The 24,560-nt window shown below is 38.0% G+C and overlaps 2 protein-coding genes across 5 annotated transcripts, besides 3 other annotated features; one reads left to right on the top strand and one right to left on the bottom strand.

Annotated features, from left to right (window-relative positions):
- Positions 1 to 52: 52 nt before the first annotated feature.
- Positions 53 to 21,732, top strand: Acox3 (Acyl-CoA oxidase 3). Of its 4 annotated transcripts, NM_001298742.1 has the most exon segments (10): positions 434 to 514; positions 690 to 849; positions 1,021 to 1,155; positions 1,216 to 1,706; positions 1,783 to 2,260; positions 2,325 to 2,595; positions 2,660 to 2,814; positions 2,879 to 3,169; positions 3,227 to 3,337; positions 21,545 to 21,732. In NM_001298742.1, coding segments are annotated over 9 exon segments (2,112 nt in total). In that variant the 5' UTR covers positions 434 to 494; the 3' UTR covers positions 21,545 to 21,732.
- Positions 3,344 to 12,442: a mobile genetic element.
- Positions 12,443 to 16,892: a mobile genetic element.
- Positions 16,893 to 21,545: a mobile genetic element.
- A 352-nt stretch (positions 21,733 to 22,084) lies between the features above and the next one.
- On the bottom strand, positions 22,085 to 24,120 carry Fic (Fic domain-containing protein). The gene is made up of 3 exons (NM_135182.2): positions 23,050 to 24,120; positions 22,787 to 22,990; positions 22,085 to 22,727 (listed from the first exon to the last, which is right to left on the bottom strand). The coding sequence occupies exons 1-3, from the start codon at positions 23,928 to 23,930 to the stop codon at positions 22,334 to 22,336; spliced, it is 1,479 nt and encodes a 492-aa protein (NP_609026.1). The 5' UTR covers positions 23,931 to 24,120; the 3' UTR covers positions 22,085 to 22,333.
- Positions 24,121 to 24,560: the final 440 nt, after the last annotated feature.

The raw sequence follows: 24,560 nt of genomic DNA, 5'->3' as shown, positions 1-24,560 counted from the left end.
GTATATTATGTATAATAATTAAATAATTATATTATATAATAATTAACAGAATTTAAAAAACTTCACATTTTGTATTTATATAACACCGTTCTTTCTCATGGCTTAAGTCACGTCAAACTATGTTATCTTCAATGGTGAAAAACTGGGTTAAAATTGTTTGTTTATCGCGCTTGTTGTTGGCTGATGGCTGATAGGAAATTAAAGCAATGTTTGTGGCCGCTAAAAGATTCGAATTTCGCAGGCAGCACCCACCACCACCTGCACGGGCCGCCCTAATCCCGCATTCTCCTAGGGCCCGTATCTTATCCGCGGCGGATGCAAACCACTAAAAGGCTACTTGGCCATGAAGTGCGGATAAGCGGATTCCTTCTTATCGCCGCTGGCCATTGGACATTGGCTATTTTACCAATAATAGTTACGAGTGCCTGGACTTTCAAGCATTTCGCGCCTAGCATTCGAAGCAGCCAGACCAGTCGCTAGAATCGAACTCCAACATGGTTGCATTGAGCACAAAGTAAGTACCCCTGCCCCACAGCCCCATCGCCTCGACTGACGACCACAACGTCCACCAATCCAACATTCCAACAAGAGCCAGTTCTCTGGGCAATGGCGAGCGGAGTAGGCGATGGCGATGGTGGTGACCAAAACGGTCTGAACTCATTACTAACCGCACTGGGCGACTATTACAGCGGCCGCCGGGAGGAGAAGGCTGCAGCCAACATCTACGATGACAAACGGATCTTTCCCGACTTCCGTAGCGGACCTTTGGAAGAGTACCGTGAGCGGGCTAGCTTCTGCTACAAGCGCATGAACGTGGTGCTCGAGGGCGAGGATCACATACGGCTGAAGGTTCGTTACCATTTCCAGTTTGTTACATATGTACATGGTCAGCGGGGTCGAAGTGCAGACTGCCTCGATAGCTTTTGTCGGAGCTGCAGGCCGCCAACCGCCCGGTCTAATCGTCGCCCGTTTCTTATCTGCACACTTGAGTAATTCGTTTACATGTCACTCCGTCTTTAGCACAAGGTGTGGCAATGGATGGAACAGCACCCCGACTACCAGCGGGAGCCAGGATCCGATTTGGAACGCACCCGCGAAATGGCCAACAAGCGGCAGCATCTTCTGTGGGAGCAACAGTTCTACGGCGTCAACGAGGTAGGATGCGTTGCGTACTCCTGAAAGTGTGGCTGCCTAAATCTCCTGTCTTTCTTTCAGTATCTTGGAACCCCACATCTTCTGCTTGCTTTCGGACAGGCCATCTTTAGCTACGATTTCAGCACTTCGGTCAAGTTCGGCCTTTCAACTGGCATGTTCCCCAGCACGCTGGTCTCCAACGGATCTGGCCGCCTGGGCAAGTACGTGGCCAAGATCGCGGACAACCGCATTTTGGGCGCCTACGCTCTCACTGAGATTTCTCACGGCACCAACGCGCTCGGCATGCGCACCCGTGCCACCTACGATGTGAAAAGGCAGGAGTTTATCATCCACACGCCAGACTTCGAGGCGGCCAAGTGTTGGGTCGGTAATCTAGGCAAGACTTGCACGCACGCAATCGTCTACGCCCAGCTGTACGTGCCGGATGACAAGCACCAGGGCCTGCAGGCCTTCCTTGTTCCCATTCGGGACGAGCGTACATTGCTTCCATTCCCCGGCGTAACCGTCGGCGATATGGGCGAAAAGATCGGTCTCAATGGCATTGATAACGGGCAAGTACTTTCTTCTATCAGTTGATAAAACTAATCAACAGCAACAGAAATAATTTCGATTTGTTTGGCATTGCAGATTTGTGATGTTCAACCAGTATCGTATCCCTAAGGCAAATCTGCTGTCCAAGACCGGTGACATCGATGCGCAGGGAAACTACACCAGTAAAATTAAGGACGAGCGTAAGCGCCTTGGCGCCTCCTTGGGTGCCCTCTCCGTGGGTCGCGTCAATATCACTGCTATCACGTATGTGGCCTTGAGCAAGGCTGTGACAATTGCCACTCGCTATGCGGCCAGCAGACGCCAGTTTGGCCCTACCAACAGCCCGGCGGAGTGGCCCGTGATCGAGTATCAGTCACAGCAATACCGACTAATTCCCCACTTGGCCACCACAATCGCCTTGCGGGTGGCCACACTCTGGATAGGCAAAGAGAACGTGGATTTGACCATGAAGGGCTTCACTGGCGAGGACACGTCGCAAGCGGGCATGGAGATCCATGCGATCTCATCGGCACTCAAACCAGTTGCCACTTGGGCTGCCAGGGATGGCATCCAGGTATGAATGCTTTATATATGTATATAACCACTTTTACTTATCGGTTATATTGTTTTAATCTCAGGAATGCCGCGAGGCCTGTGGCGGTCATGGCTATCTTAAATCTTCTGGCTTGGGCGAACTTCGCAACGACAACGATGCCAACTGCACCTATGAGGGCGAGAACAACACGCTCATCCAGCAAGCGTCCAATTGGTTGATCAGTCTGCAACGCAACAATGCCGACTTCGTGGCAGTTTCCCCATTGGAGACAGTCTCCTTCCTGAAGGATATGGACACAATTCTGCAAAGCAAGGGTCAGGAGCGAACTCCTGCCGAAGTTTTGGATCCGCTCAGTGAGTATTTCTTAGTTATCCAAATATAAGATAGGAATAACGCAATTTTATTGCACTTCTATAGATCTACTTAATGCCCTCAACTGGCTTACCGTCTGGCAACTGGATACGACGGTGAAACGAGTTGAGGAACAGCAGCGCGAAGGAAAGGATGCCTTTGAGACGAGGAACAACATCCAGGTCTTTGCCGCCCAGAAGCTCTCCATTATCTACGGCGAGGTGAGATGCCAACCCTCTAAACCCCAACTAAATAGTAAAATAACCAAGTTTAATATTCTTTTAGCGCACCATCTACTACGTGTTTTATAAGTTTGTAATTGGTCTGCCCGACTCTGCTGAGAAGAAGGTACTGCAGCAGGTGCTCTCCTTCTATGGCGCCCACTTGGTCACAAAGTACTCCGCTGCTTTCTACCGCGGTGGTTACTTCCGCGAAAACTCTAACCAACTGGAGCTGTACGAACAGGGCATTCTGGCTCTGCTTCCCCTGCTGAAGAACGAAGCCATTGCTCTGGTGGATGCCATTGCTCCCACAGACTTTATTCTAAACTCTCCTCTGGGCATGAGCGATGGAAACGTAAGTGGTCTACCATAAGCAACTGCTACTCTTACTAAAGATTCTATCCTTTCGCAGGTCTACCAGCATCTGCAGCGCACGCTTGTCTCCACTCCAGGTGTCTACGAGCGTCCTCATTGGTGGCGTGATGTTACCTACAAGGATTACCTTAAGCGCGCCAAATTGTAGACTCACTGTAAAATCCCAAATAAGAAGACTTTACTCGTTGAGTTTTTGTAAGAAACTGATTTTATTTGGAAATATCTTCGGTTTAAATAGGTGACATGAGAATCGCATCTTAAAGTAAATGGCCTACGCAGAGGCCTAAGTAAATAGTCCCCGCCTTATCGAGGTCCCACGCTCGGGCACATCTGCCTATCTTGAGCGGCGAGGACCTTATCTGTGGTCTCCCACTAAGGGACTATTTTAGGAGGCGGGGAACGATCTCAAGTGACTGACTCATGTAGTGTGCACTTAAATTACATGTTTTTGAGCAATGCACCCATGTCGCCTTAGATAACAAAATCCTAAATATAATTTATCGCTCTCGATTCATTTACATAAGATATGAACGGAGCCCAAAATTGTAAGTCTTTAAATATATTCGTGTTCATGTGTGAACATTCTGCCAAAGGGCCAGCAAGCTGAGATGTACATTAGTATATTAGTTGCATTTATAACAGTAGTGGACTGTATTTATTTGATATATGTTCATTTATTTTGCAACTAAGATTTCAATGGGCCTAGTTTTTCTGGCTTTTAATTTTATTGGATTACAATTATGGTTTATATTATTTTTAATTCAACAATTTGTACTCAATTAACTTATTTTAAACATTTTGCTTTTTCTATGTAGAAGTACATTTTCTATTAAACAACGATATAGTGGACTGTATATTTTTATTTGTTATATTATTTTATTGTTTATTTACTATTGATATTTATAGTACTGGCAACGGACCTGCAAAGGTTATTGCTTGCATTCTTTGTTGCACAGCACATTTCCGTATGAAATATATTATTAATACTATCATTAGTATTAAAGCAATAATTAATCCAGCATGTCCGGAAATATGATGGAAATGTAAATCTTTCAATTTTTGATGGTTCTCTTTCATAAATTTAATTTCATTATTCAATCGTTCAAATTCCTCAGTATGATTTAATATTGATAGTTTCAGCGGATCCCAAATAATCTTCGGCGCTTCACTAATTTCTCCTATATAAGGTGTTGATAATAATTCTTCACTTTCGGACTGAATGTTATGGTGGGCAACTAGAATTTTATCGTCGGTTCTTGCCGTACAATATGGCGCAATGCTTAAAACTCCTTGCTGAGGCAAATCAAACAATTCAATTTGAGAGCCAGTACATTGCAGACGGACTTTTGAATTCGCAGGAACCTTAAACAACCAACTACTTTTCTTTTCTAACTCTACCCAGTAACTTTTAGAGTCGACTACTGTTTTATAGATGCAGTTCGCCGCTTTATCTGGCTTTAGAGGCTGAATCTCACATGCATTATCATTCGCTGAATTCCAGGGCCAACTTCCTTTGCATATTCTCTTATTTAGTTGCCATTTCTGACATTGATTTAATGTGGCTTCCGTCATTATGTGATAGGAATCTATCTCAAAATTATAAATTAAATATTCGGACGTTGTATGCACCATTATTATCCGATCTTCATTTCGAATTGGCACCGGAATAAGCCTGAACAATTTGGATGGATGCCTGCTAAACAGAGGCACTTTTGCACTAATGATCAATTTATCGTCGATGAATAAACCCCTGGCTGTTAACAGTGTATACACTTCCTTAAGTTCCGTACCTGACCGTTTTCCTGGAATTACTAGGTTCTCCGAAAGACTCTGCTGAATTTTGGCAATTTCTTTTTTAAGCTGATTTGGCCTGAGAATATTTGTATTTAGCCTACCGTGATTAATATCAATCAACAGGCTTATAATGCCTGCTTGAATTTTTTCGCCTTCTTCAATCAATGAGTGTAGCTGTTTCGTAATCATAAAGAATTTTATTGATTCCTTATAAACATAATAATTTTCTTTAAGAACTTCTGTCATGTTCTCAATTCTTATTTGCATACTTCTAAAATTGGAGTTAACATCTTCTGTTGTTCTCTTTAATAGATTAGAAGTTGAATCAACCACAGATGTTTGTTTTTGAATTAGTTTATCAAGGTTGTTCTGGTTATCTAACAAATTCTTCATATTTTCTTCTAATTGCTCTCTATCATCTTCATCCATTATACCAAATAAAATATGATACAAGGAACCCATAAATTCGAAAGGAGCACGCTTGCTTCTAGATCTAGACTGTATCATAAACAATTTATTGTTTTCTTCAAGTTCCGATAACTGACTTTGCATATTATCTAAGACTAGACTACATTGCTCTTCAAAGCTATGAAGTCTTTCGCAAACTTTCCTCATACTTTGTATAAGCGCATTACCCTTTGTTAACATTTTAAAATATGGATCCATTTTATAATAGATAACCAAATTCCAAGAAGTACTCACAATCTCAACATCTCCTAGCGGGTCTAGATATATTGCTGAGGTTTTATTTATTTTGTCTATAGAATATCTTGGTGCTATATCTTTAGGTAATGCGCTAGAAACTTGACAACTTAACACAAACAACAACATTGCCATAATGATTCCGATCTTGGACATTCCCGATGTCGCTCTAGTTCGTCTTTTTGGCTCTTGGTCAGCCTCATTTTTGTCAACAGACTTTATTCCTTCCAAGGGACAAATTTTAGTAATGGGTCTAGTGATATATCCTTCCTGCATCTTTACTTTAGCCACTCGGACCTTATCATCATTCCCCTTATGCACCTTTTCCACCTTTCCTAAAGGCCATCTTGCAGGATGACAATTCTCATCCTTTAATAAAACTATTTGCCCTTCTTCTATATTAGGAATTTCCTTTTTCCATTTATTCCTTTGCTGGAGCGTATGCAAATATTCACTTTTCCACTTAACCCAGAAATCTTTCTTCATTTTTTGGATAAGTCTCCACCTATCCAAATTTCCGATTTTTTCATCTTCCATTGGTTCGACTATTTCTAAAGGTGGTCTTCCAATTAAAAAATGACCTGGTGTTAAAACTTCTTGTTGGTCCTTCTCACTAACTATAGTGTATAATGGCCTTGAATTTAAGCATGCTTCTATTTGACATAAAAGAGTTGACATTTCTTCGTAAGTCAAAATAGTGTCGCCGATTATACGCTTTAAATGGTATTTCATTGACTTAACTCCAGCTTCCCAAATACCTCCGAAGTGAGGTCCTGCCGGGGGAATAAAATGCCAATCAATCCTGTCCTTTTCAAGCTGCGCTGCAATCGTTATATTTTCTTGTATTGCATTAAATAACTCTTGATCTAATTTTCTTGCAGCTCCTACAAAATTTGTTCCGTTGTCTGAATAGATATTGGAACATTTTCCCCGTCTAGCAATAAATCTTCTGAGTGCTGCTAAAAATGCGTCTGAAGTTAGATCGCTTACCATTTCTAAGTGTATGGCTTTGGTGGCCATGCAAACGAATACAGCAACGTATCCTTTAAATGTTTTTTGGCCACGATTTTTTGAACATTTAACATAATAAGGACCTGCGTAATCTATTCCAGTATTAAGAAACGGGAATGTCATCGTCACTCTATATTTTGGCAAGTTACCCATTATTTGCTGAGCTGTATTTTGTTTATACCTTGCACACGTTACACATTCTCTTAAATACTTTTTCAACGAATTTTTCAACCCGAAAATCCAATACTTTCTTTGGATATAGTTTCGCATTAGGTTTATCCCTCCATGCAATGTTTCCTTATGAGCATTTTTTATTAATAAGCTTGTTAGGTGGCATTTTTCTAAAATGATTGGATGTTTAACATTAAATTCTGCATTGGAATTTTGCAATCTTCCTCCAACTCTTAGAACCCCATCCTTGTCCAAAAATGGATTCAATGACAATATTTTATTATTTGTCTTGATTTCCTTTTTGATTTTAAGGCACTTTATCTCTTGCCTAAACTGGTATTCTTGTTGTTTCTTAATAACAACTGTTTCCGCTATTCTTATCTCCTTTACTGAAATAATTGATGAATAGGCTTTATTTCTTGTTTTCATCTGCACGAATCTATTTATGTATGCTATTATACGTATAAGTTTTTCTATACTGGAATACCTTTCTATTAATTCGTAAATAGGATCATCTATTTTGTCATTTAATACCGTATTTATTAAGACAGGTTCTTCTACAGACTGCTGCCGAGGCCAAAGTTCTTTTGGGTCTGCTAGCCATTTCGGACCTTTCCACCAAAAATCACAGTTGATCAACTGGTTAGAATCCACTCCCCTGGATGCTAAATCTGCTGGATTATCCTCTGACTTAACATGATTCCATTCAGTATTTTTTAATTTCCGAATGTCATCCGTTCTTCTTTTTATAAATTTGATCTTACTTTGACCACTGTTAATCCATGCTAAGGTAATCGTGGAATCACTCCAAGCATAGATCTCCATTATATTGTCAATTGATCCTTTTAGTCTTTGGATTAATTCACTAAGCAGGTGAGCTGCACACAGCTCGAGTTTGGGAATTGTCTTCCTATTTTTTATAGGGTTGACTCTACTTTTGCTAGCTATTATATTAACATGAGGTCCTACTTTAGCATAGACTACTGCAGCATATGCTTTTTCGGAGGCGTCCGCAAATCCGTGAATCTGAATGACTGAAGAACTGTTTGAATTAATCCACCTTGGGATTCGAATATTCTCTAACAATAATAAATTTTCTTTATATTTTTCCCAATAATTTTTATCTTCTATGGATAATTCCTGATCCCATTCACTTTTATTTATCCAAAGTTTTTGAATAAAAAGTTTTCCTGAAACCGTGACTGGTGCCAACCATCCTAACGGATCAAATATTTTTGCTAGCGTTGATAACACAACGCGCTTATTTATATTTTTTGATTCATCATTACAATTTACGCTGAACTTAAATAAATCCTTTTGAGGTTCCCATTTTAGTCCTAAAGTTTTAACACATTCATTTTCGATAATATTGAGAACCTTATTGTCCCCTGTGTCCTCCACAGTGGTTAATATTTTGGAATTGTTGGAAATCCATTTCCTTAAGTTGAATCCAACTTTCTGCAATTCATGGGGAATTAATGTTATTAATTTATTAGCTTCTTCTACCGAATCAGCTCCAGTCATTAGGTCATCCATATAGAAATCATTCCTAATTATTGCACTAATAACTTGGTTTTTACATTTATCTGCAATATCTACCAGAACCCTGGTAGCCAAATATGGTGCAGATGCAGTTCCGTAAGTGACTGTGGTTAATTTATATGTTTTAATTTTTTCTTTTGGAGAATTTCTCCATAAAATATATTGATATTTTTGATCATTATTATCTATTTTAATTTGTCGGTACATCTTTTCAATGTCTGCCGAAACAACAAATTCCCATTTTCTCCATTTAATAATAATGTCAAAAATATCTTTTTGAACTCGTGGCCCAACCCACATTATGTCGTTCAAACTTTTGTTATTCGTAGTTTTTGCTGAAGCATCAAAAACTACTCTCAATTTGGTCGTAAGGCTTGAATCTCTAATCACTGCCTGGTGCGGTAAAAAATATTTGCCTTCATCACTCACTTCAATCATGTGTCCTAAATCCATGTATTCATTCATGAATTTAGTGTAGTCAACCTTAAGTTTTTCATTTCTTTTTAGTTTTTTCTCCAGATTCATGTAACGAGCTATCGCTTGTTTCTTTGAATCTCCTAAGGTGACATCCTCCTTGAATGGAATTGACACAATGTATCGCCCATCTGAATCTTTTTTTTGTCGTTTTGATAAATTTATTTTCACAGATTTCAGACTCGATATCATCTTTTTCTTCTTCTTCCACTTCCCAGTAGCGATCTAACTCTTTTATTTCTATTGTTGTGGCTACAATGGTTTCTTTTCCTTTGGATTTTTTACATCCAGAAACTATCCACCCGAAATCAGTTTTTTGCCCAAGGAGACCGTCTATTTTTATAACTCCATTTTGCAGAATGTGAGTATATACGTCTGCTCCAATGATTAAATCAATGCGACCCGGTTTATTAAAATCGGGGTCGGCTAATTTAAAGTTCTTCCATTTTTTCTGATCAACATTAATCGTGTTGACTGGAAGTGCCTTCATAAGTTTTGGGAGAATAATTGCTTCAATTTCTAAATTTTTCGGAGAATTTCTTATCGAAATAACCGCTTTGTGCTTGGAGATGCACGTTCCTGTGGAAGATACTCCACTTATTTCAGTATGAGACCGAAATTTTTTCAATTTTAGAATCTGTGCAGACTCTTCTGAAATAATTGTGCTTTGAGAGCCACTATCAATCAATGCTCTTAATTGTTCAAAGCCTCCATACCTCGACTTTACTTGAATCAAGGCCGTGGCCAACAAGGCTTGACCTGTTGTTCTACACGTATTCACTTTTTCTGGATTATGACCTGCAAAGTGAAGTAACGTGTGGTGAGGTTTACGACAAGTCGAACAAAGCTGCTCGCTTATACATTTTTTACCAAACGGATGCCTCAGACATCTTAGGCAAATCCCATTTTTTCTTACCCAGTCAGACCGTTCTGCTGGATTCATTATTTTAAATTTATGGCATTGAATTAAATAATGCCCTGGTAGTTTGCAATATGCACAATTGTCACTATAATTTTTATTCTTGTTATTATTAATCATTTTCTTTACAGGTTTTACTTCCTGTGAGAATGATGATATAGAATTGAGCCTTTGCTCTAAAAAGTCCATGACATCAGAAAGTGCCTGTATTTCTTTTGTCTTTTTAACATGGCTTTCATATAAATTGAGTGATTCTTTATTGAATTTCCGAAGAATTATGTGAGCGAAAATTGCATCCACATCTTCTGGTAATTGTGCCTTTAATTTTATAATATAAATTGACTCGTTAATCGTGTCAATAAATGTCTTTATTTGCTTATTGGATTCTAAATTTAAATTTGGCATATCCATAAGCCTATTCATATGATCTGAGAATATGTTTCTTTTATTCTCATATCGCTTGGTCAAAAACTCCCAAGTGGCTTCATAATTTTCTCCAGAGCCGAGCAGTAAATGAGTAACCACATTTCTGGCTTCTCCTTTTAATGCTGACTTTAGATAATTAAATTTGAGAGAAGGACTGAGATCCTCTCTCACATGTATGAGCTCTGTAAAGAGTTCATTAAAAAGATCCCATTCTTTGGAATCACCAAAGAAGGTGGGAATCTGTATTTTAGGCAGGGTTGGTAACTCCTCCGCCTTAACAACCGTCGACATTTCAGCTTTATTTATTGTGCCACTGAGTCGACTATTAATGGCTGTAAGAATATTTTGTTTGTCAAATTCAAGTTCGCTAATTTCTTCTTCGAATAGCGAACTCTCAAAATGACTATTCACCTGTTCAATCAGGTTATCTATTTTATGCCATAAAAATTCAATTTTATTTTTCCTTATTTTAAGGAAATCTGGACTACTGTCTATTAGTTTAGACGTATCTTCTAGATATACTCGAAATTGGCCAACATTATTACGAAATGCCTGCTCTACTTTTAAAGCGTTGTTTTGTGCTATACCCTCTTTTTCAGGGTGACCACGCATTTCAAGGTTTAATGTAGGGGGAGGGTTTGATTTAGGGACAGTGTTTGATTTAGGGAAAGTGTTTTCTACCGACTCGCCCTTAATTTTTTCATTTTTATTTTTAATTTTTTCTAACACCATCATTATTAAATCATACTGCTTCGCGTTAAAATATTCATGATCGACAACGCCGATCTTTAACAAATTGCTATGATTAGCAATGAAACATTTTTGAAGCTCATTTAATTTTCGATTTTCTACATCTGTTAATGTTGGTTTTACTTCCAACTTTCTAATTTCCAAAATAATTTCGGACTGCTTCTTAAGGAATTGAATAGTCTTTTCTGACATCATTTTGAAAATTTTTTGTAATTTCTTAATATATATAGTACGTGTATATGTATTTTATATGTATTTATATATATATGTGTGTTTGGATAAACAGAAAATTCTTGTTTTGACTTAGCTGATGTTGTTGTTGTTGCTGCTGCTGTTGCTGCTGTTGTTGCTGCTGTTGCTACTGCTGTTGCTGCTTCTGCTGCTGCTGTTGTTGCTGCTTCTGCTGCTGGTAGAGGCTCCTTTGAATTTGACTTCCTTCTCTTCTTTAAGGCTCCGTCGATGTTTAAAGATGATTTTTTTTTTTTTGCACGTTTTATTATTTTTGTAGTCCAGTCAGATTTTTTGTTTTTTAGCCATTTATTTCGGCATTTATGCTCTTTTGGCATATACACTGCACTCTATTTATGAGCTGATTTAATGCTATTAGAGCATTTATAAGGCACTGTTTTCAGGCACTTTTTATTTAATTTATGCTCTTATGGCATATACACTGCACTCTATTTATGAGCTGATTTAATGCTATTAGAGCATTTATAAGGCACTTTTGTTATGCACTTTTTAATTTCACAATTGCTGATGTATGGCCTCAAGCACGCCTTACCACAATTTATAATGGTACACAAAGCAACCTTTAGCTATAGACTATAAGGTGCTTGTTTTAAAACATAAAAGATTCTTTTGTATCTTTTGCTTTTTATATTTATACTCTGTTCCTTACCTTTGGTAGGGGGAAACAAGAGTCACTTATTTTTGCTACCTTTAGCTGTAAGATGCTTAAAGGAGCTGGCCTTTCTCTGAGTTCCTTACCTTTGGTAGGGGGAAACTGCAGAGTCGATTAAAGGCTCGATTGACCAAATGTAAAATCCCAAATAAGAAGACTTTACTCGTTGAGTTTTTGTAAGAAACTGATTTTATTTGGAAATATCTTCGGTTTAAATAGGTGACATGAGAATCGCATCTTAAAGTAAATGGCCTACGCAGAGGCCTAAGTAAATAGTCCCCGCCTTATCGAGGTCCCACGCTCGGGCACATCTGCCTATCTTGAGCGGCGAGGACCTTATCTGTGGTCTCCCACTAAGGGACTATTTTAGGAGGCGGGGAACGATCTCAAGTGACTGACTCATGTAGTGTGCACTTAAATTACATGTTTTTGAGCAATGCACCCATGTCGCCTTAGATAACAAAATCCTAAATATAATTTATCGCTCTCGATTTATTTACATAAGATATGAACGGAGCCCAAAATTGTAAGTCTTTAAATATATTCGTGTTCATGTGTGAACAACCCTATAAAAAATAGGAAGACAATTCCCAAACTCGAGCTGTGTGCAGCTCACCTGCTTAGTGAATTAATCCAAAGACTAAAAGGATCAATTGACAATATAATGGAGATCTATGCTTGGAGTGATTCCACGATTACCTTAGCATGGATTAACAGTGGTCAAAGTAAGATCAAATTTATAAAAAGAAGAACGGATGACATTCGGAAATTAAAAAATACTGAATGGAATCATGTTAAGTCAGAGGATAATCCAGCAGATTTAGCATCCAGGGGAGTGGATTCTAACCAGTTGATCAACTGTGATTTTTGGTGGAAAGGTCCGAAATGGCTAGCAGACCCAAAAGAACTTTGGCCTCGGCAGCAGTCTGTAGAAGAACCTGTCTTAATAAATACGGTATTAAATGACAAAATAGATGATCCTATTTACGAATTAATAGAAAGGTATTCCAGTATAGAAAAACTTATACGTATAATAGCATACATAAATAGATTCGTGCAGATGAAAACAAGAAATAAAGCCTATTCATCAATTATTTCAGTAAAGGAGATAAGAATAGCGGAAACAGTTGTTATTAAGAAACAACAAGAATACCAGTTTAGGCAAGAGATAAAGTGCCTTAAAATCAAAAAGGAAATCAAGACAAATAATAAAATATTGTCATTGAATCCATTTTTGGACAAGGATGGGGTTCTAAGAGTTGGAGGAAGATTGCAAAATTCCAATGCAGAATTTAATGTTAAACATCCAATCATTTTAGAAAAATGCCACCTAACAAGCTTATTAATAAAAAATGCTCATAAGGAAACATTGCATGGAGGGATAAACCTAATGCGAAACTATATCCAAAGAAAGTATTGGATTTTCGGGTTGAAAAATTCGTTGAAAAAGTATTTAAGAGAATGTGTAACGTGTGCAAGGTATAAACAAAATACAGCTCAGCAAATAATGGGTAACTTGCCAAAATATAGAGTGACGATGACATTCCCGTTTCTTAATACTGGAATAGATTACGCAGGTCCTTATTATGTTAAATGTTCAAAAAATCGTGGCCAAAAAACATTTAAAGGATACGTTGCTGTATTCGTTTGCATGGCCACCAAAGCCATACACTTAGAAATGGTAAGCGATCTAACTTCAGACGCATTTTTAGCAGCACTCAGAAGATTTATTGCTAGACGGGGAAAATGTTCCAATATCTATTCAGACAACGGAACAAATTTTGTAGGAGCTGCAAGAAAATTAGATCAAGAGTTATTTAATGCAATACAAGAAAATATAACGATTGCAGCGCAGCTTGAAAAGGACAGGATTGATTGGCATTTTATTCCCCCGGCAGGACCTCACTTCGGAGGTATTTGGGAAGCTGGAGTTAAGTCAATGAAATACCATTTAAAGCGTATAATCGGCGACACTATTTTGACTTACGAAGAAATGTCAACTCTTTTATGTCAAATAGAAGCATGCTTAAATTCAAGGCCATTATACACTATAGTTAGTGAGAAGGACCAACAAGAAGTTTTAACACCAGGTCATTTTTTAATTGGAAGACCACCTTTAGAAATAGTCGAACCAATGGAAGATGAAAAAATCGGAAATTTGGATAGGTGGAGACTTATCCAAAAAATGAAGAAAGATTTCTGGGTTAAGTGGAAAAGTGAATATTTGCATACGCTCCAGCAAAGGAATAAATGGAAAAAGGAAATTCCTAATATAGAAGAAGGGCAAATAGTTTTATTAAAGGATGAGAATTGTCATCCTGCAAGATGGCCTTTAGGAAAGGTGGAAAAGGTGCATAAGGGGAATGATGATAAGGTCCGAGTGGCTAAAGTAAAGATGCAGGAAGGATATATCACTAGACCCATTACTAAAATTTGTCCCTTGGAAGGAATAAAGTCTGTTGACAAAAATGAGGCTGACCAAGAGCCAAAAAGACGAACTAGAGCGACATCGGGAATGTCCAAGATCGGAATCATTATGGCAATGTTGTTGTTTGTGTTAAGTTGTCAAGTTTCTAGCGCATTACCTAAAGATATAGCACCAAGATATTCTATAGACAAAATAAATAAAACCTCAGCAATATATCTAGACCCGCTAGGAGATGTTGAGATTGTGAGTACTTCTTGGAATTTGGTTATCTATTATAAAATGGATCCATATTTTAAAATGTTAACAAAGGGTAATGCGCTTATACAAAGTATGAGGAAAGTTTGCGAAAGACTTCATAGCTTTGAAGAGCAATGTAGTCTAGTCTTAGATAATATGCAAAGTCAGTTATCGGAACTTGAAGAAAACAATAAATTGTTTATGATACAGTCTAGATCTAGAAGCAAGCGTGCTCCTTTCGAATTTATGGGTTCCTTGTATCATATTTTATTTGGTATAATGGATGAAGATGATAGAGAGCAATTAGAAGAAAATATGAAGAATTTGTTAGATAACCAGAACAACCTTGATAAACTAATTCAAAAACAAACATCTGTGGTTGATTCAACTTCTAATCTATTAAAGAGAACAACAGAAGATGTTAACTCCAATTTTAGAAGTATGCAAATAAGAATTGAGAACATGACAGAAGTTCTTAAAGAAAATTATTATGTTTATAAGGAATCAATAAAATTCTTTATGATTACGAAACAGCTACACTCATTGATTGAAGAAGGCGAAAAAATTCAAGCAGGCATTATAAGCCTGTTGATTGATATTAATCACGGTAGGCTAAAAACAAATATTCTCAGGCCAAATCAGCTTAAAAAAGAAATTGCCAAAATTCAGCAGAGTCTTTCGGAGAACCTAGTAATTCCAGGAAAACGGTCAGGTACGGAACTTAAGGAAGTGTATACACTGTTAACAGCCAGGGGTTTATTCATCGACGATAAATTGATCATTAGTGCAAAAGTGCCTCTGTTTAGCAGGCATCCATCCAAATTGTTCAGGCTTATTCCGGTGCCAATTCGAAATGAAGATCGGATAATAATGGTGCATACAACGTCCGAATATTTAATTTATAATTTTGAGATAGATTCCTATCACATAATGACGGAAGCCACATTAAATCAATGTCAGAAATGGCAACTAAATAAGAGAATATGCAAAGGAAGTTGGCCCTGGAATTCAGCGAATGATAATGCATGTGAGATTCAGCCTCTAAAGCCAGATAAAGCGGCGAACTGCATCTATAAAACAGTAGTCGACTCTAAAAGTTACTGGGTAGAGTTAGAAAAGAAAAGTAGTTGGTTGTTTAAGGTTCCTGCGAATTCAAAAGTCCGTCTGCAATGTACTGGCTCTCAAATTGAATTGTTTGATTTGCCTCAGCAAGGAGTTTTAAGCATTGCGCCATATTGTACGGCAAGAACCGACGATAAAATTCTAGTTGCCCACCATAACATTCAGTCCGAAAGTGAAGAATTATTATCAACACCTTATATAGGAGAAATTAGTGAAGCGCCGAAGATTATTTGGGATCCGCTGAAACTATCAATATTAAATCATACTGAGGAATTTGAACGATTGAATAATGAAATTAAATTTATGAAAGAGAACCATCAAAAATTGAAAGATTTACATTTCCATCATATTTCCGGACATGCTGGATTAATTATTGCTTTAATACTAATGATAGTATTAATAATATATTTCATACGGAAATGTGCTGTGCAACAAAGAATGCAAGCAATAACCTTTGCAGGTCCGTTGCCAGTACTATAAATATCAATAGTAAATAAACAATAAAATAATATAACAAATAAAAATATACAGTCCACTATATCGTTGTTTAATAGAAAATGTACTTCTACATAGAAAAAGCAAAATGTTTAAAATAAGTTAATTGAGTACAAATTGTTGAATTAAAAATAATATAAACCATAATTGTAATCCAATAAAATTAAAAGCCAGAAAAACTAGGCCCATTGAAATCTTAGTTGCAAAATAAATGAACATATATCAAATAAATACAGTCCACTACTGTTATAAATGCAACTAATATACTAATGTACATCTCAGCTTGCTGGCCCTTTGGCAGAATGTTCACACATGAACACGAATATATTTAAAGACTTACAATTTTGGGCTCCGTTCATATCTTATGTAAATGAATCGAGAGCGATAAATTATATTTAGGATTTTGTTATCTAAGGCGACATGGGTGCATTGCTCAAAAACATGTAATTTAAGTGCACACTACATGAGTCAGTCACTTGAGATCGTTCCCCGCCTCCTAAAATAGTCCCTTAGTGGGAGACCACAGATAAGGTCCTCGCCGCTCAAGATAGGCAGATGTGCCCGAGCGTGGGACCTCGATAAGGCGGGGACTATTTACTTAGGCCTCTGCGTAGGCCATTTACTTTAAGATGCGATTCTCATGTCACCTATTTAAACCGAAGATATTTCCAAATAAAATCAGTTTCTTACAAAAACTCAACGAGTAAAGTCTTCTTATTTGGGATTTTACAAGGGTTGACTCTACTTTTGCTAGCTATTATATTAACATGAGGTCCTACTTTAGCATAGACTACTGCAGCATATGCTTTTTCGGAGGCGTCCGCAAATCCGTGAATCTGAATGACTGAAGAACTGTTTGAATTAATCCACCTTGGGATTCGAATATTCTCTAACAATAATAAATTTTCTTTATATTTTTCCCAATAATTTTTATCTTCTATGGATAATTCCTGATCCCATTCACTTTTATTTATCCAAAGTTTTTGAATAAAAAGTTTTCCTGAAACCGTGACTGGTGCCAACCATCCTAACGGATCAAATATTTTTGCTAGCGTTGATAACACAACGCGCTTATTTATATTTTTTGATTCATCATTACAATTTACGCTGAACTTAAATAAATCCTTTTGAGGTTCCCATTTTAGTCCTAAAGTTTTAACACATTCATTTTCGATAATATTGAGAACCTTATTGTCCCCTGTGTCCTCCACAGTGGTTAATATTTTGGAATTGTTGGAAATCCATTTCCTTAAGTTGAATCCAACTTTCTGCAATTCATGGGGAATTAATGTTATTAATTTATTAGCTTCTTCTACCGAATCAGCTCCAGTCATTAGGTCATCCATATAGAAATCATTCCTAATTATTGCACTAATAACTTGGTTTTTACATTTATCTGCAATATCTACCAGAACCCTGGTAGCCAAATATGGTGCAGATGCAGTTCCGTAAGTGACTGTGGTTAATTTATATGTTTTAATTTTTTCTTTTGGAGAATTTCTCCATAAAATATATTGATATTTTTGATCATTATTATCTATTTTAATTTGTCGGTACATCTTTTCAATGTCTGCCGAAACAACAAATTCCCATTTTCTCCATTTAATAATAATGTCAAAAATATCTTTTTGAACTCGTGGCCCAACCCACATTATGTCGTTCAAACTTTTGTTATTCGTAGTTTTTGCTGAAGCATCAAAAACTACTCTCAATTTGGTCGTAAGGCTTGAATCTCTAATCACTGCCTGGTGCGGTAAAAAATATTTGCCTTCATCACTCACTTCAATCATGTGTCCTAAATCCATGTATTCATTCATGAATTTAGTGTAGTCAACCTTAAGTTTTTCATTTCTTTTTAGTTTTTTCTCCAGATTCATGTAACGAGCTATCGCTTGTTTCTTTGAATCTCCTAAGGTGACATCCTCCTTGAATGGAATTGACACAATGTATCGCCCATCTGAATCTTTTTTTGTCGTTTTGATAAATTTATTTTCACAGATTTCAGACTCGATATCATCTTTTTCTTCTTCTTCCACTTCCCAGTAGCGATCTAACTCTTTTATTTCTATTGTTGTGGCTACAATGGTTTCTTTTCCTTTGGATTTTTTACATCCAGAAACTATCCACCCGAAATCAGTTTTTTGCCCAAGGAGACCGTCTATTTTTATAACTCCATTTTGCAGAATGTGAGTATATACGTCTGCTCCAATGATTAAATCAATGCGACCCGGTTTATTAAAATCGGGGTCGGCTAATTTAAAGTTCTTCCATTTTTTCTGATCAACATTAATCGTGTTGACTGGAAGTGCCTTCATAAGTTTTGGGAGAATAATTGCTTCAATTTCTAAATTTTTCGGAGAATTTCTTATCGAAATAACCGCTTTGTGCTTGGAGATGCACGTTCCTGTGGAAGATACTCCACTTATTTCAGTATGAGACCGAAATTTTTTCAATTTTAGAATCTGTGCAGACTCTTCTGAAATAATTGTGCTTTGAGAGCCACTATCAATCAATGCTCTTAATTGTTCAAAGCCTCCATACCTCGACTTTACTTGAATCAAGGCCGTGGCCAACAAGGCTTGACCTGTTGTTCTACACGTATTCACTTTTTCTGGATTATGACCTGCAAAGTGAAGTAACGTGTGGTGAGGTTTACGACAAGTCGAACAAAGCTGCTCGCTTATACATTTTTTACCAAACGGATGCCTCAGACATCTTAGGCAAATCCCATTTTTTCTTACCCAGTCAGACCGTTCTGCTGGATTCATTATTTTAAATTTATGGCATTGAATTAAATAATGCCCTGGTAGTTTGCAATATGCACAATTGTCACTATAATTTTTATTCTTGTTATTATTAATCATTTTCTTTACAGGTTTTACTTCCTGTGAGAATGATGATATAGAATTGAGCCTTTGCTCTAAAAAGTCCATGACATCAGAAAGTGCCTGTATTTCTTTTGTCTTTTTAACATGGCTTTCATATAAATTGAGTGATTCTTTATTGAATTTCCGAAGAATTATGTGAGCGAAAATTGCATCCACATCTTCTGGTAATTGTGCCTTTAATTTTATAATATAAATTGACTCGTTAATCGTGTCAATAAATGTCTTTATTTGCTTATTGGATTCTAAATTTAAATTTGGCATATCCATAAGCCTATTCATATGATCTGAGAATATGTTTCTTTTATTCTCATATCGCTTGGTCAAAAACTCCCAAGTGGCTTCATAATTTTCTCCAGAGCCGAGCAGTAAATGAGTAACCACATTTCTGGCTTCTCCTTTTAATGCTGACTTTAGATAATTAAATTTGAGAGAAGGACTGAGATCCTCTCTCACATGTATGAGCTCTGTAAAGAGTTCATTAAAAAGATCCCATTCTTTGGAATCACCAAAGAAGGTGGGAATCTGTATTTTAGGCAGGGTTGGTAACTCCTCCGCCTTAACAACCGTCGACATTTCAGCTTTATTTATTGTGCCACTGAGTCGACTATTAATGGCTGTAAGAATATTTTGTTTGTCAAATTCAAGTTCGCTAATTTCTTCTTCGAATAGCGAACTCTCAAAATGACTATTCACCTGTTCAATCAGGTTATCTATTTTATGCCATAAAAATTCAATTTTATTTTTCCTTATTTTAAGGAAATCTGGACTACTGTCTATTAGTTTAGACGTATCTTCTAGATATACTCGAAATTGGCCAACATTATTACGAAATGCCTGCTCTACTTTTAAAGCGTTGTTTTGTGCTATACCCTCTTTTTCAGGGTGACCACGCATTTCAAGGTTTAATGTAGGGGGAGGGTTTGATTTAGGGACAGTGTTTGATTTAGGGAAAGTGTTTTCTACCGACTCGCCCTTAATTTTTTCATTTTTATTTTTAATTTTTTCTAACACCATCATTATTAAATCATACTGCTTCGCGTTAAAATATTCATGATCGACAACGCCGATCTTTAACAAATTGCTATGATTAGCAATGAAACATTTTTGAAGCTCATTTAATTTTCGATTTTCTACATCTGTTAATGTTGGTTTTACTTCCAACTTTCTAATTTCCAAAATAATTTCGGACTGCTTCTTAAGGAATTGAATAGTCTTTTCTGACATCATTTTGAAAATTTTTTGTAATTTCTTAATATATATAGTACGTGTATATGTATTTTATATGTATTTATATATATATGTGTGTTTGGATAAACAGAAAATTCTTGTTTTGACTTAGCTGATGTTGTTGTTGTTGCTGCTGCTGTTGCTGCTGTTGTTGCTGCTGTTGCTACTGCTGTTGCTGCTTCTGCTGCTGCTGTTGTTGCTGCTTCTGCTGCTGGTAGAGGCTCCTTTGAATTTGACTTCCTTCTCTTCTTTAAGGCTCCGTCGATGTTTAAAGATGATTTTTTTTTTTTTGCACGTTTTATTATTTTTGTAGTCCAGTCAGATTTTTTGTTTTTTAGCCATTTATTTCGGCATTTATGCTCTTTTGGCATATACACTGCACTCTATTTATGAGCTGATTTAATGCTATTAGAGCATTTATAAGGCACTGTTTTCAGGCACTTTTTATTTAATTTATGCTCTTATGGCATATACACTGCACTCTATTTATGAGCTGATTTAATGCTATTAGAGCATTTATAAGGCACTTTTGTTATGCACTTTTTAATTTCACAATTGCTGATGTATGGCCTCAAGCACGCCTTACCACAATTTATAATGGTACACAAAGCAACCTTTAGCTATAGACTATAAGGTGCTTGTTTTAAAACATAAAAGATTCTTTTGTATCTTTTGCTTTTTATATTTATACTCTGTTCCTTACCTTTGGTAGGGGGAAACAAGAGTCACTTATTTTTGCTACCTTTAGCTGTAAGATGCTTAAAGGAGCTGGCCTTTCTCTGAGTTCCTTACCTTTGGTAGGGGGAAACTGCAGAGTCGATTAAAGGCTCGATTGACCAAATGTAAAATCCCAAATAAGAAGACTTTACTCGTTGAGTTTTTGTAAGAAACTGATTTTATTTGGAAATATCTTCGGTTTAAATAGGTGACATGAGAATCGCATCTTAAAGTAAATGGCCTACGCAGAGGCCTAAGTAAATAGTCCCCGCCTTATCGAGGTCCCACGCTCGGGCACATCTGCCTATCTTGAGCGGCGAGGACCTTATCTGTGGTCTCCCACTAAGGGACTATTTTAGGAGGCGGGGAACGATCTCAAGTGACTGACTCATGTAGTGTGCACTTAAATTACATGTTTTTGAGCAATGCACCCATGTCGCCTTAGATAACAAAATCCTAAATATAATTTATCGCTCTCGATTCATTTACATAAGATATGAACGGAGCCCAAAATTGTAAGTCTTTAAATATATTCGTGTTCATGTGTGAACACTCACAGAAAGAAGCATTCACATTCGGACAAGTGCATTATTAATGTTAAGTTTTCAAAGTTATTCTGATAAATCACAGTATGATATTTGTTACGCACACAGCTCTACCTACACGCTCTACCCATTACGGTTTTGCAAAGAAATATACTCGGTACTTAAACTGACTCTTAATCGCTTTGACTTTTGTTAAAAAGTATTTTGGCCTGTTATAATGGATTGTTAAAAATAGCTAAAGGTAGGAAAATGTTGGTCGTTGTTTAAATGCTTAGTTATGTGCCACGACGTGATCTTAAAGGCGTCGCGTCGATGACGTGAAACCATTTAATAATCTAATTAAATTGGCATATGATAAGCTGATAATATTATTGATAGCCGGAATTTTCTAATCGAAAATAAGCGTGTACGCCTGAAATAGAAATGCGTTGTCTAGCAGCGTCGCCATAAACATTTTCTGCGATAAAAAGTAGAGCCCATTTCGAGTAATCAAACCCTTAGCATAGTCTAATATAATATTATATATAAATACTCATAAACGTATGTGTTTTATAGGATATGTAATTCTATAAAAATCGTACTAAATATTAGGACACGTTAGTTGGATTGTGCATTATGTACATTTTTTGGTTGTCTTTTAGCTTAAATATGATCACAGAATTACATCGTTATTTTTCTTCACTAAAGCCATCTACTGATGTAGGTAATTCGAAGTTTACAATAATTTACAGAATATAGCACAAACATATAAATAATAAATTAACGAATTGTCTAATATCAATGCATCTAGATGGGTCACGGTAGATCTCCAGATCCGGATTCGTAGAATTCTAATATTGATGACCTTTGTGCCACGTTGGGAGACTGCATTTGCGCCAGACGCTCACCGGCCTCGCTTTCCGTCTGGATGAGCATAGGGATCTGTTGCGGCAGATCGCTTGTGGCCCACAGATAAAGGTCTAGCGTCTTCTCCGTGCAGTCAGCGATGAACCGCACAAAGGGGCGAATATCGCCCTCGTTGGCTAACTTGAGGAAATGATAGTACTTGCTACGCTGTTGCTTTGGAATTATCACTGGTGGGTAGCCTGCTCGCATCAACAGCGTGTTCATCAGCAGACGTGAGGTGCGTCCATTTCCATCGACGAATGGGTGAATATGGACCAACTTGTAGTGTGCAAGGGCTGCATAGCTGAAAGTAGGTAGTAAGCTTAAGGATTATTCCTTCTGGGCCAGCTGTTTAATACTCACTTGACAGGATGCAGTGTGCTACTGTGCTCCGAGTTTAGCCACCGTTCGAAACGCTGCATTAGCAGCGCGAGATCGCCGGGACCTGGCGGTATGTGACCTCCAACATACACCTGGTTACGTCGGAACTCGCCCCCTTCAATTGGGTCCACATGCCCCAGAACTCTGCGATGCAGCTCGAGGATGTCCTTAATAGTGATATCGATTCTGTGAACAATTCAGATAGATTGTTTCATACTGCCTAGCTATATCCAATTTCAACTTACTTTTGCACCAGACTAGCGTTTATGTACTTCATAGCCAGATCCATGCCCAAGATCTCGTTGTGCTCGTCAATGGATTTGCCGTCTACGGCCATGCGGGTCTCTAGGATAGACCTCGTCTGTGCCAGCGTCATGGTGTTGCCCTCAATGCCTACTGAGTGGTAAATGTGCTGGAAGTAGGCTTCTTTCTTTGCCCGTCGCAGGGCTCCGTTGGACTCGTGAATGGCGGAGAGGGCGTCTCGTTTGGAGTCCAGCGATTCCAGGCGGCGTTCGTCCAGACTCTGCACCACGTCTGCCGTGCGCTGACGGTTGGCTAGTGCCTCGGAGTTGCTCGGGCTGATGGTCAGAGCCTGAAAGTAGTACTGATCCGCCAGCACAATGTTGCGCTGGTTGTGCTCAAGGAACTCGCCGTAGCGCAGTAGGACTTCCGGGTGTCGGGGCGCTAGAGCGAGAGCATGTTCGAATAGACGCGCCGCCTTGTCATCCTTCCCCGCCAGGTACAAGTCCTGGGCCATTCGCAGTGCCCCCAGCGCCTCCTTGATGTTCGTCTGCTCCGCCTCCGTGTAGCTGGCGCCGACACTGTCGCTGACGCTCTTGTCGTAGAATTCTTTGAAGGCATTTAGCTCCTCCACGGAGTACAGTGCGAACTCGTCACGCGTCTGCAAGTAGTGGGCGGTCGGCAGATGATGGAGCTGCCGCAGTTTCCAGACCAGATTCGTTGAGCTTAGGGCATGAAACGTCCAGGCCGCCAGGCTGCCAGCGACGAAGATCAGTACAAAGCGATAGAGGCGGGCAGGCTTCGGATTTTGTGCCTTACAGAGAGGCGGATTCTCTTGATCTTGCTGCTGAGCAGGTGGACTCGGTTGTTCTGCTTCCGTGCCCATGGCCAATGCTTTAGGTTCCTTTGTGTTTCACGCGAATTTTGAATACTTGACACGCCAGGTACATGTTACGTTGAGTCCAAACGCTGGAAGACGTGTGGCCAAAATTATTGTTTATCTGCAATATTGCAGTCGTTGCGGTCTGACTTCTAGCACCACGTACTTGCTTCTTCTTCTTCTTTTCTACGTGTGACCGTTTCTGATATAAATCGCAACGACATCCACATGTTCCACAGCGGAACGGTGGACTTGGGAACATAGTGGATGTTATTTTGAATTCAAATTTTAAAACAAAAACCAATAAGTCTCGAAATTGTCTGCAATCTATCAAATTATAGAAATATGTTTAGTGTTTAAGACTCGCAAAAAGATATATTATTTTGTTTCACTTTCTAAGACAGATTATTATTAGCTTGTTCGCAATAATACAATATGTATTTAATACTCATTTAACTTCGCTCACAAATTAAAACGAAATATATTTGAAATGGGTGAATAATGCAAAATCGACATGAAAAGAGCTTATTAAAAAATGCCCTCTTGTTTTTTTTTTTCAACTATGATATGAAGTTCTGCAAAGCACAGTTGTACTTCTACCTCTCATTCGTAGAAACCATTCTTGTTCTTCGGCTG

This window comes from Drosophila melanogaster, chromosome 2L (assembly GCF_000001215.4).
Source record: "Drosophila melanogaster chromosome 2L".
In the NCBI taxonomy this organism is placed as follows: Eukaryota; Metazoa; Arthropoda; class Insecta; order Diptera; family Drosophilidae; genus Drosophila; species Drosophila melanogaster.
This window is presented reverse-complemented; position numbering and strand designations above follow the sequence as displayed.

Coding starts and splice junctions, on each gene's coding strand:
- Acox3 (NM_001144328.2), top strand. CDS start 607: ATGGCGAGCGGAGTAGGCGATGGCGATGGTGGTGACCAAAACGGTCTG. Junction 1,156..1,215: donor AGTTCTACGGCGTCAACGAG/GTAGGATGCGTT, acceptor TCTTTCTTTCAG/TATCTTGGAACCCCACATCT. Junction 1,707..1,782: donor CTCAATGGCATTGATAACGG/GCAAGTACTTTC, acceptor TTGGCATTGCAG/ATTTGTGATGTTCAACCAGT.
- Fic (NM_135182.2), bottom strand. CDS start 23,930: ATGGGCACGGAAGCAGAACAACCGAGTCCACCTGCTCAGCAGCAAGAT. Junction 22,991..23,049: donor AACGCTAGTCTGGTGCAAAA/GTAAGTTGAAAT, acceptor AATTGTTCACAG/AATCGATATCACTATTAAGG. Junction 22,728..22,786: donor AGCACACTGCATCCTGTCAA/GTGAGTATTAAA, acceptor ACCTACTTTCAG/CTATGCAGCCCTTGCACACT.